General features: G+C 43.4%; 1 protein-coding gene across 2 annotated transcripts in view; it reads left to right on the forward strand.

The window, feature by feature from the left end:
• Nucleotides 1–20,693, forward strand: part of RANBP10 (RAN binding protein 10) — an 87,179-nt gene that overhangs the window by 52,381 nt on the left and 14,105 nt on the right. For both annotated transcript variants that reach the window (XM_049804555.1, XM_049804556.1), the window contains exons 5-9: nt 1,996–2,018; nt 8,371–8,555; nt 15,465–15,577; nt 18,281–18,389; nt 19,386–19,534. In XM_049804555.1, the coding sequence (XP_049660512.1) occupies nt 1,996–2,018; nt 8,371–8,555; nt 15,465–15,577; nt 18,281–18,389; nt 19,386–19,534 (579 nt within the window). The remainder of the gene's footprint in view (nt 1–1,995; nt 2,019–8,370; nt 8,556–15,464; nt 15,578–18,280; nt 18,390–19,385; nt 19,535–20,693) is intronic.

The raw sequence follows: 20,693 nt of genomic DNA on the forward strand, positions 1-20,693 counted from the left end.
TGTTGAGGTCCTTCTGAATAGCAGTATGCCCTTCAGTGTATTGTCCACTCTCCTGTTTGATGACATCTGTGAGCCTACTGAGAGTGCACGCCGTCCCATTGTCCAGGTCATTAGTAAACACATTAAACTGTATTGGCCCTACTATCGATCCCTGAGCAACAACGCTTGGACTTTGAGCTGCTGATCACAACCCTTCGGTCCTCACAGGCCAGCCAATTTTCCACCCACCTTGTAGTCCACTCAAAAATTGTATGCTTGTCCATGTGCTGGATGTAGCTCCCAGACGTACAGCAGCTACATGAGTTGTCATGGGAAAGCTGGGCCACCTTTGGCTCTGAGTGATCCTGGGTGGCAGAGGAGGACTCCACTGGGCTGCAGACTGAAGGAGGTTGGCCTCATTGCAGTGTAAGGGTAGAAACAAGCTTTTATCCAGCTGAGCAAAACAAGTGCAAAGTGAAAACAGGTTTGAGTGAGGAACAATATTTGGGCAAAGGGCTGGGGTGAGCTAAATGCTTACTGAACATTTTTCTCAGCCAGGTATTCAACGTTGCTTGTGTACACAATTTTTGGTTGGGTTGTAGAAGGGGTACTCAACAGACAAGGAGCAGACTGCCATGATGCTAATTAAACCTATTGACTTTCTGCCAGGCTGTTCATTAAACCTTACTGGCTATTTATTTAGTAAAATATTCAGGATTTTTTCCAAGCATTTGATTTTGTATCTGTGCTGTTTCAGATAGTAATTATTTGTTTCCTATGTTGACTCCTAAAATTGGTTCAAATTACCATTTCAGGCTGATCTGGTAACATTACATTGCAGCTTTTGATTAAAATAGTCCTAACATTAAAAACGGAGAACGATGTGCTCTTGCTTCTGTGCAACTGTTTCACTGCCGCCTAGAAGGGACTGCTGTGTGGCTGAGAGGTGGGATGTGTGGAAGAACTGGACATACTGGTGTGGGTACCAGCCTTCCTCTGGCTGGGGACAGAAAGCATTGCTGGGAGTACGCACGGGGCAAGACTGCAGCTTCCAAATTGACTCCTGAAATGTTAGCTTAAAACATGAATTAAGCTCAGCCTGATAAGGTGAACAGGGCATGGCAGCAGTTTCCCCTCTGCTGTTGGTGAGGGTGACCCAACACCCATGGGTTAGACCTGCTGTAGCTGGCCAATCCATCTCACCGTGCTCCTGCCTCACTGCTGGATCTCACCCATGGCAGATGGAGGCACACACACCACGGGCAAGGGAGGAGAGGCACCCTCCTTCTGAGTGGTAGCTTGCATCTAAATCAGATGCAGAGCATTGCAGAGCTATGCCTGGGGGTAGCCTGACTCTAGCTGAGTGTTGTGTCTGGCTACAACTCTGTTAGTCATCCTAGGCAGTGACTGCCTCTGCTTAAATACCTCTTTTCTGGCATGCCAAATGTAAATAAAAAGGGAAACCATACACTTTTTTTCCATCTCTTGTATTTGGAACTGTAGCAGCATAGTTGAAGATGAAGCTGTTCTTTGCACAGTATTTCTCAGGTGCTCCTGGCTGCAGCTTGGTCCGGTTGCAAGGCTGTTCCCCATCTGTAATGCAAAGTGTTGAATGTTCATTCCTGTCTCTCTGGCTGGTAAGAACTAGTTATAGCCTAAACTGAAGCAACATTATAGTAAAACTCTGTTTCTAAAGCCAAAGTGAGTCTTGAAAACTAACTCCATAGTAACAGAGGGAGAAGCAAAGAAAAGAGGAGCTGCTTTTTAGAAAATCATTTTTTTGGGAGAGATGTCTGGAACATTTAGGCTTTTCCCTGAACCTTTCTCCAGATGCAAAACCTTGGAGAGGAGGGGACTGGGGAGGGAGGATACTTCTGAAAATGACAGGTGGTGAAATGCAGGGTCAGAGCTGGGATTTATTGAAATGCAGTAATGTTTTGTAGCATGTTAAGGATGTAGTCAAGCAGGGAAAAAAATCCTTTGTCTTTTTAATTCTAATATTTTTCCCCTCCACAGGTATAGCCTTTACAGACCTCCCTGTAAGTACACCTATTTTCAGTATTTTAACTAAGGGTGCAAACAGAAGGGAGGGGGAAGAGTGTGGGGTGTGATTTTTTTTTTCCTGTTTGATGCCCTGTTAAAAAAAAATGGTAATGCACATTACTGAATGGTGTGAATGCTCCTTTTTCTGAAACTTCATAATCCTGTGGCTGGGTTTATGGGCTACTCACATGCCTCCCCTCTCATCCCTCATCACCTCTAAGAATTTGTTGCTCCTTCTCCTGGAATTAAAGCAAGGATTCAAACTTCATTACAGATCACTGTCTTCCGAATGCTGCTTTGACTGTGGGGAGTATATGTGCAAAGTCATTGAGTAGCCTCTCATGTCCCATCATCAGAGAGCCCAAAAATGCCTAATGTTAGTATTATTCTCAGCTTCTTCCTCTCACGTTCAAGTTTTACAGCCATGGTGAAGTTGTTCCTTTACCACAGTGTGGTTAGGGAAGGGTATTTCTGAGAACGAAGGTCAGGCTTAGCTGGCTGTAGTGTGTGTCCTCATTGCACGGGATTTTGACAAGCCTCCGCCCATGATAAGTAACCAGCTCATGGAATTACTGGAGGAATGTATTTGGCATCCATTTGGGGTTGATAGTTACTCTTCTGATTCACCAGCCCTGATACTGAGTTACTCTTGAGTGCAGTGACACCAGCTGACTTACACCAGGCAATAACATCTAGCTGGGTCTTACAAAAGCATGACTTTCACCATGGGTCATGAACAAAAAAATGGTTGCTCTTTTTCAGACCCAAGTGTTCCTGGACAAGGAGCAGGTGTTTAGGAAAAGAAGATGAAACCAGGTCAGGTGTACACCAATACATCCACTGCACCCATTTCTCTCATACATAGAGCTTCTTGTCCCTGAGGTTGCACTCCTGTCTTTGTACTTGATAACCCCAAATTAATTTCCTCTGAGGAATTTCTTATTTTCCATAGCTTGTTTGGGCCTCCAAAGTGATCTGTTTTCTTGACTGACTTCCAAGTTGTGTGGAAGAAGGCTTCCTTTTCTTTGTTTTGCACCTCCTGCCAAAAAAATTTATTTTGTTCCTCTCATTTTTGTGTTGTGAGAAATAATGACCAGCACTCCCTGTTCACCTTCCCAATTTGAGATTGGTCTGCTTCCCAACGGGATTTATGACTTTACAGATCTCTCCCATATCCCAGCCAGTGTCTGTCTGAAGGGTGTTCCAGTTATTTAATTTGCCTTTTCACATCAGCTGTCAACACAGCTTTTTTTTGGGTTCCTGGGCTCTTTGAACTTGGTAACGTTGCAGTGTATTCTAGACCAGAAACCTCTTTATGTGGGTTGTTTCAGTACTTCAGTCACTTAGTCCAAATACAGTTTATGAAAGTAAAAGAATATTTTACCTGTCCATGAATATTAACCTTCTGGAGTGAGGTTTTGTGACAACCTTGCATCCATAGCAGCAAGACGCTTCTATGATATACCCCTTAGTTTTAGGTGCTCTTTATTTTCCCTCTGGATATACATTACATTAGGAGTCACAGTTTTACCATATTACTTCTAATTTTTTCAACGCTTTGTCTTCTCGTTTGGCTAGACTGCTTCTCTTTCTGACATTAGAGTAGTCTTCATGTTGGGGTAGATATATGATTACTATTTAGGCTCTTATCAATCAGGAATAGCTATCCAACACACATACCATTGTTTTGTCATTTAGAGCTAAAGTGTTGCCATAGGGCTTCAGAGCACAGATCTGGCAGGCTGAAGTCACCTGTCCTGCTTAGCTTAACTTGCGTCCTTTTGATCCAGGAGTGCACAATATGCTGGTGTATATACATTTAATGTGAACTTGTAGGCTGTTCACCCTGGTGTTCAGTCTCTGTTACAAATAGGGGATGAACAGCTGGGGAAGCAGATGAGACAGAAGGGCTCGTGCAGCAGTGAGGTCTTGCAGTGCAGTTGAGATTGAATTCAAAGCCCTCCTGAGCCCAGGGCATCCCCCCATCCTGCTGTTCCTTGATCTCACCAGATCATCCTTGCAGGATCTCATGCTTGTTTGTGTGTCCTGTGCAGAGGAGATGTCATTTTAGTGTTAAACTGGAAGAAGACCTGGTCAGGTGGGTTTTTGCAATCAGGTATTCAAATGCTTTGTGACAGAGTCTCCAATAGTTAAATGGTATCTCTGTGCCTTTTACCAGCCAGTTTGCTGAGCTGTTTTCCGTGGAAATCTCCTTCTGACTTTTACAGCAGCAACTAATCCATAACACTGTTTTTCTGGACCAGTAAGGAGAACAGTGGATGCCCTATAGGCCTCCTCCTATTGAGAATTATCCTCCATGAGATAATTTGTCTTTAAAAAGAGGGTGAGAGAAGCTTGCCTGGGTCATTTCACCCCCTAACTGTGGATGGGAGTGATGACAGGAGACTTGTGCCTCCATGTGGATTTTGGACCTTTCTCTCCCTGTGCTAAATGGCTCAGCTGCTCTGTTGCAGCTTCATCCTGAGGATGTCTGCACCCAACTTCCATCACTCCCATCCTCCTTTTCCAATATCCTTCCCTTAATTACTGCCTTCTTCCCTCACCCTTGCAGATACTTTTGTATTTCATGTCCTTTTCTGGCCTTCTTTGCTCCCTCTGTCCATGGCTTCTTGGTTGTTCTTCCAAACATTTGAGGTTACTGCCCTTTCCTGAAGAAGGGGATGCCAAACCCAAGGTAGACTTTTGGTTTAAATATAATGACTGTCATCAGAGACTGTAGAAGTCTTGAGGTAGTAGGGAATTTTAAGTTGATATAACTTGCAAGTGGTATTTTTCATTTATTATAGCATTGTGATCCAGTCTTGAACACTATATCCACTCATTATAAGGTAAAGAGAAAACATCCATCATATGAAAGACATAGAATGTAATCTGTGTTCTTCACCTGCTAAAGCTGCAGTCTAAAAATTTAATTTTGCAAACAGGAATGGAAACAGCAGTCTTACCTGAGTGACCCTTGAGGTTCTCTGGTTTGAGCAGCTTGACATGCATTTTTTTGGCTCTGGCTTTGTTCCATACCTCATTACTGAAATCCCCCAGGGAGAGGCTGTAGGTTGAAAGCTTTTTCTTGCATTACAGCCCATGTGATGTTGAAGCTGACTGGTAGCACACATCAGTGAGAAGCTTGGCCAGTAAGCGCCATTACTTTTACACCTTTCAAGATTAAATAACTTTTAGGGTTGGCAGGTCAGTGAGATTAGACAATGAATTAATTTGACCCTTCAAAACATTACCAGTCTAGAAATTGTTTCCTTGAAGTGCTTATGCAAAATTCCTCTTTCAGAAGCAAATGATAAAGACAATAGTTGGCACAATATTAGGAAGTTCAAATGGATATTTTCCATTGAAAACCACATTTTGTTGTGGTAAGTCTCACACACGATGAAGCACATTTGCTTTAGCTTGCTTCAGTTCCTTCTAAAGTGTGTTTGCATTTGTACGAAAATACAGTGAGGGAAAAAAATTGCATTTTGGCTTAGCACAGGCTGAAGTTAATATAAAAATAACTGCTTGCAAATATAAGCGACTATCCCACAGAGGGAGATTCCCCCTTTTTTACCAATTTAAGTCCATGCTTAGGCCTAACTCTCTTATTTACACAAGTCCATATCAGGTTTATCCTGCCTGGCAGTTTGCTGAAACAATAGGAAATGTAAAAAAGCAGAATGTGGAAGAGCCCAGGGTGGGATTGCAGGGGTGCAAAGGTACAAGGGGGTTAAAAAACAAGTCAAGATGAGCTAGGGGGTTGTGAGCAACTGGCCACCAACATCAGAGGCAAGAGGTGGTTCAATTGTCACAGGAAAGGTGTGCCTGAAGAACTTGGCAGGAGAAGCATCTGCCTGCCCAGTGGGCTCTGGGATGATGTCTCCCTGCATCTGGCAGGGTGGTGGAGATACATGTAGTTCCTAACAGCTGCTAAACAGAGAGGGCACATTCCATGTGTGAAAAATGGGAATTTTAACTCAGAGATGATTTGAGAGAAGTTGGGGGTAGGCAGCTTCCCCTCAGAGATGAACATACTCAGAAGTGGCTGAAAAATATGTGGTATGTTGTAACTTGGGGTTTTTTACTTCTAACTTTCAAGTATTTTGGGTGTCAGATTCCTGGCTTTGGAAGTCCTTGGGTTCATAAAACTAAAAAAAAAAAAGCTAAGTTAATAAAAAAGTCTAAAGTATGAACTGTGGAAAAGATCTGATCCCTCCTTAGAGGTATTTCCTTGTCAGCTAGGTTTGAAAGAAAGGAGAGACTGACTTTAAATATGGTGTTTTCTTCTGGTAGCTCTTCCTGTATCATGCTGTATTTTCTTTGCACACCTCTCTAACCCAGTGACTTTCTTGGTGTGAGAATAGGAAAGGAGGAGGTGTGCTGAGTCAGCAATGATGCAGTCATCCTGATTTCTGATTTCGGTTTCCAGCCTGTATTTTACAGATTCATTTTTTTCCTTTGTTTTTTTGAGATTTGATAATTTTCAAAGGTAGAGCAGGTTGGTCAGGACCTTATCCAGTTAAGTTTTGAAAAGCTCTGAGGACAGAGATGCTACAGTCTCTCTGTGAACCTGTTCCAGTCCTTAATCATCTTCACAAGGAAGAATTTCTTCCTTATGTCCCATCAAAATTTCCCTGGCTGCAGCTTGTGCCTATTGTCCTTTCACTGAACACCCTTGAGAAGAATCTGTCTCCATCTTTTTCATCACCTCCCTTTTGGGAGTGGAAGACTCACAGTTAGATTTTCCCTTTTGCTTTCTCTTCTCCAAGCTAATTCTCTCAGCCTCTGCTTGTATGCCATGCACTCCAGCCCTCTGATGGACCCCATTTATGAATGTCTTTCTTGTCCTGGGGATGTGGATGTGGAGGCAGAGAACCAAGTACAGTACTGCAGATGTAGCCATGCCAGTGAAAGCAGAGAGAAGTAATCGCTTCCCACGACATGCTGGCTCCATTTTTGCCAACAAGATTAGGATTCTGCTGAGTTCTGCCTCGTAACAGTCTTCATACTTTTAGTAAAAAGTAAAATCTACAAGTACATTAGGTGTCAAAGGGAGATCAATGACATTGCCAATGTCTCAGGTCTCTGCAAGAGTGAAAATTAGTTGAATAGATTTTCCAGATAATTGTAGGAAAGCCCATGCCCCTTGCTATAGAGGAGGAGAGAATCATCCTGCCTTTCTAACGTCTGACATGGGTTCAGCCATGAGCAAGGCACCGCAACCAGGCACCTTCAAGACTTCAATTTCACTATATGCATCCATGTGCCTTGCCCAGTGTCTGATTTCTGTCTCTGTCAGTCTCCAGTGTGTTAGAACAAAGTGAAAAAGCTAACACCAAACAGTTCATGAGTGGCATGAGAGAGATTTCTTCCTAAACCCTGCAGGCTATCAGCAGATGCTCTGAAGCAAAGGATTAGTAAAGTTTGTGTTGCAAACAGAATAGTAATTTGTGCTGCAGAAAAGTAACATGACAGTGAATGGAATATGCTCTTAAAAAAATATGGTCCAGAGTGATGAGGACCTGGCACCCCTGTATCTTTTCTGATGCCATTTCTCTTTTCCCCACATTTGAGTGGGCTCAAGGATTCAATTCATACCCATAAACTTATTCTTAAAATAGCCTGAATTCAGAGAACTTCTAGATAGACTTTGACCACCTGTTTTCAATTAGATCATCTTTCGAAGCTGAATTTATTGGCTGAATTTTAGAGGTATTTTCATGGTGGTAACCTTTCTCTTTTCCCCATGTTCTGGTGGAGGGTCAAAGCTTCCATTTGGATCTATATGCTTGTTCTTAAAATGAAATTAGTCTATCAGTAGTGGAATTTCTTGTGTAGATGGCTTGCTGTCTTGGGATAATCAACGACCTAACTTCAGAGCTCCACTACCATCCGTTCCCTTTTCATCAGAGGTGTAAAATATTCATACAGCAGCTTCCAAGGAATAAGAGAGTTCAGTTGAAACAGTAAAGAACACATAGATCTGTTGATTGAGATGATGCCCATTTCATTTTTTTATTACTGTTATTTGTTGGCTCTTGAACTTTTGTAGAAATTGCAGAAAACTAAGGCAGAAAGTGGACACATCATAGACAGCAGTCATGGCATCGATCACAAACTGCTGGGGGATTGAACCCATTGTTACGGTTTTATGCAAAAACTTTTAATAACTGCACAATAAGTCATGGGGTTCCTTGAGGTGTACCTAAAGGACTATTGCCCCCTCCTATTTCATTACATTTTTCAATTTAAAGAGCAGCTCTTTTGTCTTACCAAACCATGTAACTGGAACCAGAAAGAGAAAGCTGGGTTTAATACAGGTTTCTTTTTCTTCCTTCCCAGTCCAATCTCTACCCTACAGTGGGTCTCCAGACTCCAGGAGAGATAGTCGATGCCAACTTTGGGCAGCAGCCATTTGTGTTCGACATTGAGGACTACATGAGGGAGTGGCGAGCGAAGATTCAGAGCACCATTAAGCGGTTTCCCATAGGAGACAGACTAGGCGAGTGGCAAGCCATGCTGCAGAAGTAAGTCACTGTTCTGGTGTTCAGCTCCTTCCGTTCTGTTAGGCTTTAAATACCTTTTTAATGCTAATTTATGCTTTCTTATGGCAAAAATTGCCAGTCAGTGCATTTTGCTCAAATTGTTTTACCCTCTGTTTTGTTGTTTAATAGTCTTTCCTGTGTAGATTGCTGCTGTTTCAAATGTAAAAGATATGGGAGAAATTTTCAGCCAAAGACTGCATGAAAGCTTGTAGGAATGGAAGAACATACACTTTGAGGTGATGCACTGGGGGAAGGGGAGTGGAGAGGACACCATAAAAACTCTTAACATAGGAGAAAAGCCAGTATGTAAGTCAGCTGAATTCAGAAGTGAAAGAGCAAAAAATAGTATAAACCAAAGGCTTCCAAACCCATCCTAACTGAAAACATGATTATGGCACTTTATAAATTTATGAATATTGAATGCATTTCCCATTGCAAAAAGGATTGAGTGGAACTTGATGAGAACAATTGACGAGTTGTCAGAGGTCAGGAGTATCTTCTGCCTGAAGAAAGACAGAGTTGACTAAGGCTCCACAGCTTGGAAACAGGTAATTGAGGGAGGTGGACTGTAGTTGTCTGTCAGTCGTTTACACAATGAAGAGCATGACTAGAAAGTGATTATTCACTGTTTCTCAAAACACAAGAATTAGAGAAGAAGCACCTTCTGGCTTAGAAACAAAACAATTTTTTTTTCACTAAGTGTATGAAACTGTGGGACTTGCTGCTGCAAGAAGTTGTGGTGGTTTAAGTACAAGTGGATTTTAAAAGCTACATGTTTAAATATTCACAGTAATTCATGGAGGCCAATTCCATTGTTATATTTTAAACCCTTGAGTCTGTGGCTGTTGTTTCTATCTCTTATTGCTTATATCTCTGGTGACAGATAGCTCTGTGTTTTGCCTTTTTATTACATTCTTTCCCTAAATACCTGACACTGGTCACTATCATCCAGATAACTTTGATGCAGCGATGATCACATCCATATGATGGTTCTTGTTTTCTGCTAGTCTCGTGTTTACTTATTTGCAGATAATTCAGGGCAACCAGCAAAGCCTTTGAAAAGCAACTAGTGGAAGCTATTGAAAATAATAGTAATATCTTTTTTCAAGAAAATAAGGACAAGGGGGCCTGCCAGGGAGTTTGTAGGGCCTGTAGAGGATAGCAGTATAAAAAGAGACCTTGAGGAAGACAAGACCGTATCCAATTGAATTCTTTGCCTGTGTGTCCAGAAATCAGGTAAATTGCCATGCTGGGATGCATCTTTGTGAGGGACTTGGCAGAGGCTGTGTTTGGGATTGAAGTGTCTGTCAAAGGAGCAGTGAAAGAAATAGGTGAGGGGAAGTGGAGAAAGTCTCTGGGATCAGATATTTACACAGAGTCTGAATGGGACTCAAGGAGAAAACAGGTGAGCTTGTGGCTGTGGAACAAAGTTTCTGTCTGAACTGCCTTGGGTCAAGAGAAAGGGAGGATGGTGTGTATGGTGCCATGTTTCATGAAGGATTTCAGAAGAGAGTCAGGCAGCGATGTGTGGAAAGAACCTTAATGTCTGGCTTGGACAAATCCATAGAAGCTCTACTGAAGGGTAGATACATTGGGCACATGGAGAAACAGGACATGGGTTTTGCAAAGAGGAGCCAGCAGACACGTGGATATGGTTCTTGGGCTGCTGTCTTTGTCTTGGAAGTCCAGAAGGCTTTTGAGAAGTTCCCTTGCTGCAAACTAAGGGGGGACTACAGCCAGAGTCCAATGTGCATTGTGAGTTGTTTAAAAGGGAGACAAGAGAGGGAATGAGTGGGTAAGGGATTGTCACTTTGGGAGGAGGAGACTGTAGAGAGACTTGGATGTGTGCTGGTAGTGCCTGTAGTGTTGAGGGTGTTCAGAAATGGCTGGGAAGAAGTGATCCTCCAGGAAGGAATGAGATCTTTGGGTTATGGTGAATCATTGCACAGAAATGTCAGCTCATTTTTTTGGTAGCAAGCAGGGAAAAAAAAAAAAAAAGCTAGGATTTGTTAGGTGAAAAACGGAGGACAGAAATAATTCTGTCACTGCGTGAATATGTGATGCACCCTTAATGTGAATACCATGTGAAGTTTCAGTTCTTTCTTTCCAGAAGTATGTACTAGAAGTGAGAAAAGTATTGGAAAAAAAACAAGGCAGGATGTGCAAAGGCATGGGGTGGGTATAAAGCAGGGAACAAATACACAGACCCACAGCACTGAAGAATATGGTTGTAAGGGGTAAGGCAGAAGTGTAAAAAAATAATCTTGAATAGTCTTGAGAAGGTGATGAAGGAACAGTTGTACTGCAAGAATTAAAGGGCATCAAGGACCTTCTATGACAAGGTGACCTGCTTATTGGATGAGGGAGAGGCTGTGGATGTTGTCTACCTAGACTTCAGTAGAGCCTTTCACACCATTTCCCACAGCTTTCTCCTGGAGAAACTGGCTGCTCATAGCTCGGATGGGTGTACTCTTTGTTGAGAAATAAACTGTCTGGATGGCCTAGTCCAAAGAGTGGTGGTGAATGGAGTTAAATCCAGTTGGCAGCCAGTCACAAGTGGTGTTTCCCAGGGCTCAGTACTGGGGCCAGTTCTGTGTAATATCTTTATCAATCGTCTGGACGAGGGGATCAAGTGCACCCTCAGTAAGTTTGCAGATGACACCAAGTTGGGAGGGAGGGTTGATCTGCTCAAGGGTAGGAAGTCTCTCCAGAGGGGTCTGGACAGGCTAGATTGATGGGCCGAGGCCAATTGTATGATGTTCAACAAGGCCAAGAGCTGAGTCCTGCACTTGGATCACAACAACCCCATGAAACGCTGTGGGCTTGGGGAAGAGTGGCTGGAAAGCTGCCCAGAGAAAAAGGACCTGGAGGTGTTGGCTGACAGCCGGCTGAATATGAGCCGGCAGTGTGTCCATGTAGCCAAGAAGGCCAATGGCATCCTGGCTTGTATCAGAAATAGTGTGGCCAGGAGGACTAGGACAGGGTTCGTCCCCCTGTACTTGGCACTGGTGAGGCTCCCCCTCAAATACTGTGTTCAGTTTTGGGGCCCTCACTACAAGAAAGACATTGAGGTGCTGGAGTGTGTCCAGAGAAGGGCAATCAAGTTGGTGAGGGGCCTGGAGCACAAGTCTTACGAGGAACTGGGGTTGTTTAGCCTGGAGAAAAGGAGGCTGAGGGGAGACCTTATCGCTCTCTACAACTACCTGAAAGGTTGTAGTGAGGTGGGGGTTGGTCTCTTCTCCCAAGTAACAAGCGATAGGACAAGAGAAGATAGCCTCAAGTTGTGCCGAGGAGGTTTAGACTGGATATTAGGAGAAAATTCTTCACCAGAAGGGTTGTCAAGCACTGGAACAGGCTGCCCAGGGAAGTGGTGGAGTCACCATCCCCGGAGGTATTTAGAAGATGTGTAGATGTGGTGCTTAGGGATGTGGTTTAGTGGTGGCCTTGGTAGTGCTAGGTTAATGGTTGGGCTCGATGATCTTACAGGTCTTTTCCAACCTAAACAATTCTATGATTCTACAATTCTAAGTGAAGTTAACCAGAAGATGGCACATTTAGAAAAAATAAAGGAGGGGTTTTTTTCATACACTCTGCCATAAGATACCATGAAAACAGCATGGATTCAAAAACTGGCTGGAGACATTATTAGAAAGAAAAATCTATTGGAGCTACAATGTAGACAGATACCACTTCTAGGACAGGAAGTATTTGACTGATCATTGGAAGCTGGAAGGGTTATGGTGGAAAGTATCATTTCATGTGTGCCTTGTTCCTTTATTTTTTTCTAGGCATTTGCTTTTGCCAGTTGGCAGGTAGAAGTACTGGGCTAACTGGGTGTTTGGTCTGACCCAACACGGAGGAGATGTAACAACTGGCATTGACTTTAACGTTAGTTTTCATTCTGATGTACTGGATTGTTGAATTTATGGGGTCATTTCACCCTCTGCAATGCATCTTGTCAGGCTGTGGAAAGACAGGATCTGCTTTTGGAAAGCTTTCTTAGCAGCCAAAGAGAAGGAAGAGGTTCATTGATATTTAAATGCAAAGACTTAGCTCCTAGTGCTCAAAAGCCAACTTGTTCAGAAAAAAGTGTGTGCCCTGCATCTTTGAACATAAAAGCACCTGCATTGGGTGAGAGCACTGGTCTGTCAAGCTTGGTTTCATCAATATGTTAATAGCACAGGTTCCTCCAGCACTAGATTGTTTTTTCCTTTCCCTGGTAAAACCGATCATTTTTTTGCCATCCCATTATTTAACTGAATATTTAACCATGTTGGACCCTTCCTTTTATCACACGTTAAGACAGTTGCTTTGAGAGGCTTTGCTGAAAGACTCTAAAATATCTTTGGACAACCAAGTGGACTGCAAGTTATTTCTTTTCTGCCTGCTTCCAGACTCTCTCAAAAAATGTCACCAAATGAGAGCGCCATGACTTCCCTTTACAAAAGCTGTTGATTCTTCTCCAGTTGGACCAGTTTATCCCTATGTTTGTTCCTTGTGTTCTCCAGAATTGTTTCTTCTGATGTGCACAGTGGTGGTGTCAGTGTCACCTTTCTGGAGTTCCTCATATCTCCTTTGGACTTCTTTTTAAGAATTAGCATCATGTTTCCCATCTACCTCCTCTGTGTAGGCAGGTTTAAGTCAGGGCTTGTACCTCATGTTAGTAGTCCAGCTGTTTCAGGCTGGAGCTCCAAGCTCTTGGGCCAATGTTTTCTTGTCCTGTGGCTTTGTTAGGATTCGTAGTATCTTATTTAATCTCTAACCGTGCAGCTAAGCATTTCCTTCCCTTCAAAGACTCTCCTACCTGACAGATCCTGAGAGGCGCAGTCCTAGAAAGGCTGTCACTGGAGAAGGTTTGCTGTAGGGAATGCCTCGCTGGATCGCAGAGGAAGAACTACCCTGGCAGAATTTTTCATCTGCATTGCACTCCTGGATATGCTGTCACCAGAAAGGCTGATCTGACAAGGTTTTCAAGTGCTTGAAACTCTTCTTCTTTGTGTATTGTTACAGTTTTATAGGATCTCTAATCTTCTTAGCCCTTGCCATGAAGGATCTGACTAGGAGTCATCTGAGACTTGAGATCAGCTGGTGTGGTTGATTATGGGAGGGAGGAATGGTGTAGGTCCCTATTTCTGATAAAGCAGGAGGACTTGGCATGTTCATTTGAGAAGTGGTACCATGCAGAAGGAGGAGAATTTTATGTAATTTGTACAGAGAAGCAAGCAGTCGAGTTCTGTTTTGAAGAAGAAAAGCCACAGACGGCACAAGCCTCTCTCTACCACCATGACCACTCTAGGTGAGAGAAGCACCCCTAGATGAAGCACAGAGATAGCTGCTCCTGTGATTTGAGCACCTCTGCTCTCAACAAGTTTCAACCGTGGCTTCCAAGCAGTAAAAGCTATTCCTTTGGAGAACCTGGCATTCTGAAAAGTTTTTGTTTGCATGAACATGTCACACAGATCACAGTGGAGTGCAATAATGTTCCCCCAGAACTTCAGGAGAGGTACCCCTGGATGCAAACATGCTGCTGAATGTTTAAGAGTGTGCAGCACTGCTGTAGTAAGTAGCTGAGACACAGAACTAATAAGTCATTGCTGAAAATTAGCCTGGCATAGTAACCAGTGTGTAATAGTGCTGTGTACCCATGCAGGGATGCTTCCTGTGGTGCCACGGGCAGAAGTGGCATAAGGAGGAGCTCAGTTTTTGTGCAGCTTTGTAGAGCATTTAAATCTTTGCAGCCTCTGACTCTGGCTACTGAATTACACAGAAGCAAGAGTTGGGTTTTCCCCTCCCTTCCTGCCGGCCTGGATTGCTCTGTTCAGTGTTTCAGCCTGGCTGAGCAAGGGTAACCTCGCTGCTATGCTTGACAGTCAGAGGGATACACTTCATTATGCCTGTCTGTACCATCTCAAGGGCAAAGGGCATGTCTTGTACCAACAGTGGCCAGAAGCACTTGGTTTTAAAACAGGTTTTAAAAATTACACTCCTGCTTACAATGAAAATTATTGCTGTGTCATAAAATACTTCTTTCTGGTACTGAAAGTAGCCAAGTTGAATGTGTGTTTTGAGCTGTGACTTGATCAGATCAGTGCCAGCTACATCATGAGAAGCCTATTTTGAAATTCATCACTAGAAGCTTTGAAATCCTGTGCTGGCTTTTTAGTTTTTGTTAAAATCCAGTGAGCATTAACATTTACCCACCATATCCTGGGAAGGCACAAGTGCTTTAGAAATGGTCTGTTCAGAAAGATGGTTTTGTTGTGTTTGTTTTCTGACAGTGGTACTACCTCCCTCCCCAATGTTTTTTGAAAATACAACTTTAAAATGTGTTAATGTTTGTAAAATCAATGCTGACAGTCTACTCTTTGTAAATCAGGAGATAAAAGTATCTGTGAATGTGTAGAATTCATAAGGACATTCAACTACCAAAGATACAATTGCTGGCAAAATAAGCAATGGAAGAAATTCAGGACCGGAACCTTTTTTGTGAGATCTGCTTTAAAGCCATGAGCTTCTCTGAGGTTCAGATTTTATGTCTATATAGGATGTCACTGGTAGTAACACAGTACTGAGCTCTTACAAGTGACCTTTGGACAGCAGTCATTAAATAAATAAATACCGTGTATGCATTGGGAGTTTTAATTATTACCCCCTCATCCCCCCACCCTGTAAGGTAAATTTAGAGCCGCTGTCCTGTTTCCTGAGGACCAGGTACCCATCTTGTAAACTTACACTGTCTGCACCCAGAAGTAGGACCCTGGTTACGTCCTAAGCAAGCTGAGTTTGGTCACTGAAATTGCAACTTCTCTTGTGTTGGATTTTTTTCCTCCAGGGTGATTACCCTGTTTTTACCAATGTCTCTTCATCTGTTTGTATTTTCTTGTTTTCTAGTATGGTTTCGTCGTATTTGGTTCATCACGGGTACTGTTCAACAGCAACTGCCTTTGCCAGAGTCACAGACACCACAATCCAGGAAGAACAGACCTCAATAAAGAATAGACAAAGTAAGTCTCTTGAGTAGTCATTCCCAAAGTGTAGCATGCTGGCCACGTGTTACCTTCAGGACTCTGCAGAGGATTGAAGTGCTGTGGAAGTAGAAAAGTTATTCCACAACAGTACAAAGCTGTCCACAGCACACTGCTGACTTAGTGTTGCTGCCTGTGGGTCAGTAGAACTTAGGGACCACCGCTGGGAGCACTTTTCCCATCACCACTGTGTCTCCTCCACCCTCTGCCATCTTTGGCTGAAGAACTGCCTTATTCTTTCCTTTGCCTGTCTGCTCTGAGAAATGACCTGCATGCCTGGCAGTGTTGAATATGCTAAGTTTTCTGATCAGCTTGGTTAATTTTCCTCAGTCTTGTTGAAAATGAATAGCTGAATCCTGGAAGAGATGAGGTGACTCTCAGCTTTGAGACCAGCAGTTTCACACATCAGGCTAAACGTGATATCTAGGGCAGAAGGTGCTTTCTTGGAGGTAGTGCCAAATTGGTGGAGAACAAAATGGTTACCTTGGACTTTAGCTGAACTGAGGTCACTGCATATCAGGATCCCTTTGGATTTGGGTTCTTTGATGCAGTCTGTTGCAGCAGGGGCAGTTTCATTAGCCTGGTCATAAGGACCCAGACACATCAATCTATTTTGACTACAGCTCCCAGAGTTAATGAGTCTTCCAGTTCGTTTGCAAATTTTGTCTTTAGGTAAATTTTTTGCATACTAAGGGTTTTGCAAATTCATAGCCAACATGTTTAGCTCACAGTAGGTAAAGAATTTGGATTCTGTGTCTGTTTTGGTTACTGCTGTTTCCTCCGAAGTGGCTCATCTCTCAGTTGGTAAGGCTGTAAGTGCTTTTGGTTCCTGCAGAATAAGGCTTGCAGCTTTCTCCTGCTGTACTTTTTTTTTTAGCTTTTCTATTCACAGGCTCAGACTGCAGAGTCACAGAACATTGGTGTGTTTTCTGCATTCTCCTGGCTGTTGAATACAGGCTACAACCCGCTCTGTACATTTCTCTTCCCTTTGTGAACCGTTTCTCATGTGACTGTTACATATCAGGAGCATCGTGCCCCTTTGTAGCTCACTCTCCATACATTACATATGCTTAGCCAGCATTCAGGTTCATTTGGGGACTCTGCTTAGTACCCAAAATAACTTGTAGTTGCTGCCTGTTAGTGCTGATGGGCTTTGTGCTTTCCAGGTCATGCATTATGCAACCCTGACCCCAGCCAGTGTTCTTGCTGGTGTGGGTTTAATTGGTAAAGCTTTACGGCAGGCTCGCGAGACAGTGCAGTCTCATTTGTCTGAGGACAGGTGACAAGGCAGATGGAGGGAAGGAATATAGAGCTCTGAAGTTGCGGCTTAAATAAAAGGTGTGAGGAAAACACATATGGGAAGACAAAAAGAGGGGAAAATATAAAAGGCAACGACGTCTGTGAGAGTTGTCAAACAAGGCAAAGAAGAGAGCTGTCAAAAGCAGCGAGACATGAAAACGGACATGCAAGTAAGTAGAAGAAACAGTGAAAGGAAGGAGACTGTGCAACACACATTGGTGTGAGAGCCATGTCTTTGTTTTTAGCTTTCAGCTACGATAACAAGCAAACAGACACTGAGAAGTGGGAGCCAAGACAAGTCATTGCAGATTGTTACTGGGGATTGCTAATGAGGATCACCAGGCTGGGCTTTCAACTGCTCATGACTTGCAAAAGTCGCAGCCTGTTGTTACTAGAGCCTCTGCTTGCAATGCACCTCACAGGCAATCTAAAACCTTTTCTCTGTTGTTTGTAAGGAGTCCAGGAAAAACAGAGAGGGAAGTGCAATGCATTTTTAGTTTTAAGTACATTTAGTTCTTAGTTTTAAGTACACTTAGAAAGAAAATAAAATGTGAACCTCTGTAGATCAGTAGCTTCTCTTGAGAGTTCAGGGATGGAATCTCAAGTTAAGTCTTGCACTTGTGTCTTCTGACTCACTGAAGGAACATAGGTGGGACATGAACACCCAGGATGGTAGATGACTTCTGCCTTGTATCTTTGCACCTCCTACAAGTGTACAACTTGTTGAGCTGTTTCTGGCTTAGTCAATAGTTGCTTCTTGGAGATAGCTTACAGGTGCCACATCCTCATTGCAGGCCAAGCTCAGGTTATTTCTCTGGGAATACATTGAGGTGGGACTTGCATGAACCCAGTTTTGTTGGTATAATTACTTCTACTTAGAGGTAGAGATATTGGGGAAACAGTACTGTGCTGTGGTTTAAGCCCACAGACCCCCTAAGAATACCCTGCTTATCTGATGCTCAGCCATACATACGCTTCCAAGTGTGAACCAGCCAGAGGATGTAACGTGGGGGTGACCTAGGGGCTTCCCCTCTGAAATTGTCATTTCCCCAGCAGCTTCCTTGCTCCCAACCAGTTGTTGTGTCCTGCTTTATTTTCCATTGCTGCATAGCTCTGTGACTAAAGAACTGAAGTCAAGCGCACCCCACCCAAGCGCACCTGCTTCATCTTTCAGATCCTTTTACTCTTGGTGTTTCTGAGCTACTAACAGATTCTCCCTCATTTTCATAGGCTTTTCCTCACCCTAATCCATAATAAAGAAACTGTGGTCCCCAGTTCTCCCTAGCCTCCCTGGTGGGGAGCTGTGTGGCATATGTGAGACAACTCTTCTGCCTGTTCTTGTTGGCCAGTCCTGTGTGTCAATAGGTCTCCTTTTGCTTTCAGGAATACAGAAGCTAGTATTAGCAGGCAGAGTGGGAGAGGCTATAGAAGCCACCCAGCAGCTCTATCCTGGCCTCCTAGAACATAACCCCAACCTGCTCTTCATGTTAAAGTAAGTATGAATAGCTTTCTGCTCCCTAATGCTGAAATGTGTAGGTGAAGGAGAGAAGAAAGAGGCTGTCCAGCCATCCCGTCCAGCTGCACACCTTGGTCTGAATTCAAACTGTTTGAGATCCCTTTGGGAGCAGGTGGGAGAGGACACAGGTTCAGTTCTTCCACAGTGCTTGTAGCAATGTAGACATAGTTCTTTTGTTGCTGCTCAGACCCAGTATGGCTTTGCCTCATGAGGTCAGGCAGAGGTGGGTGAAATTTAGGTCTGCTGACTGCCAGAAACTCCTTCACAGGTGGCCTTTACTTGTCTTGTGGAGATCTTGCAACACTGGAGCATGTGGCAGTCCCTGTGAGGGTTCCTAGAAGGGCAGATGTACGGAAAAGGCTGTCTGGGGTAGGGACTAAAGGAAAGAAGTGCTTATGTGTCCCAGTTCTCCCAGCCATACAGAGTGGCTCTCCCCAGCCTCCTGAGACATATAAGGACAATTCCCAGTAAAGCTAAAGGAGGAGCTGTCGTCACTGTCACTGTGGGTATTGCATTTTTCATCATTCCTTCTCTATTTCCCATTGGCCACCAGTATTTCTAGGTTGATGGAGTAGTGGGGGAACTATGATGTTTGGCAGATTTAGTATCTTCTCCCTGAAAAAAAACCAAACCACAATTGAATTTTAGAGTACCTGCATACGTGGTAGAGATGAAAGCATGCTGTAAAGGAACAGTTTCTTCTTAGCACAATGGAAATAAACTTGCTTTTTGGGACTGTCTCAACATTCATTAGCATCAAAGTTGCAGTTTCTGAACTCTTTCTTCCCGTAGCATTATCAGAGCTTTCACAAAACAAAAGTACCTGGAGTCTGAAATGTCTTTTTGAAAGCCAAGAAATATAACTCCTATGCAGTTGCTAGGACTTTTCCTCTCAGTAACTAAGGAAATCTCAGTGCAGAGCATCCTGGCTGTCACGCACCCTTTTCTCCTTCTTCCCTCCTATGAAATCAGGTGTCGGCAGTTTGTGGAGATGGTGAATGGGACAGACAGTGAAGTACGTTGTTTCAGCGCCCGCAGCCCCAGATCCCAGGACAGTTACCCTGGGTCCCCCAGCTTAAGTCCTAGACATGGATCAAGCAACTCACATGTTCATAGTACCGGTAAGTGGGTTTTCTGTGTCTCCTAGTGAGAAGAGCAAATGTCAAAAGTGGACATGGTTGTGTATTACACTACCTGCTACTTTCTGTGCATTAGTCTATGAAATGCTCCTTTCCTTTCTGATACCCAGCTGAGAGGACATGCTGTTATAATGGTTGTCTCTATACTGTTACAGAATTGGCTTTGCGTTAGTTATTTTCCACAGACAATTGTTTGCAGAGCAGGTTTTTTTCAGAATAAAGAAGCTTTTGAAGCTGGCCTTCTAGTGCAGCCACTAGCGACTCAGTGTTTCACTGATCGAGCTGTAAGAGGAGGTCTGGAAAACAAAGCCTGTTTCTTGTACCTTGGAGTCTGCATAAGAATTGCTTTCTGGTGAGAACCAAGCAGAGGATGCACTGTTCTGGCCAACAGAGCGAAAGGTTACGGGAATGCCTTGCATGACAGCTTCTCCCTCCCCCATGGACTTTACCTTGCAAGCTCTAAACATGTAAAAAGTGAGCAGTTCTGTACTTGCAAAACCCATCTCTGGAGCATCAACTCTTTGCAGTTTGGGAAATTAAACTTTAGGATTTGAAGTGGAAAGAACAAGATAAAGCAGGACACCCAAGATATCTTCCCTAGGTAATTATTGACTACAGCTTTGAAGATGGAGTGGGCCTGGGAGTATGACCTGCAGAGCCCCTGAAAACAGTCTGAGCTGCTTCACTGAGCCTTGAGCTGCTCACAGCAATCCGAGTCTATTTTATTTTGATATTCGTGCTGCTGCATGTGACAAACTGTGGACGGGCAAACATTTAAACATTTGTTTTCCTATATTGTGTTGCCAGAAACCCTCGATAGGTTTCTTTGACTAGATAGTCAGAATGATCCCATTAATCCATACAAGCTCTTGGTAATACCTGTTTTAATCTGGGAGGTGGCTACATAAAAAAAGCCCCTGCAACGCGATGCAGCATTCATATGTATTTATCTTGATACATGGGACATCACCTTCCACAGTTCTCTCTGTCCTACCTTGTGCTTTCAAAATAGTGATAATTTCATCAGTGCATGTTTCAAAGATGAAGCAGAACTGTTGTGCACGGTATACTGCGTCTTTTTCATTAAAATGCACAAAATGGCCTGTTGTTTGAATCTTTGTATTGTTGTGATAAAAAGATA

The sequence above is a fragment of the Accipiter gentilis genome, chromosome 7 (assembly GCF_929443795.1).
Source record: "Accipiter gentilis chromosome 7, bAccGen1.1, whole genome shotgun sequence".
Lineage (NCBI taxonomy): Eukaryota > Metazoa > Chordata > Aves > Accipitriformes > Accipitridae > Astur > Astur gentilis.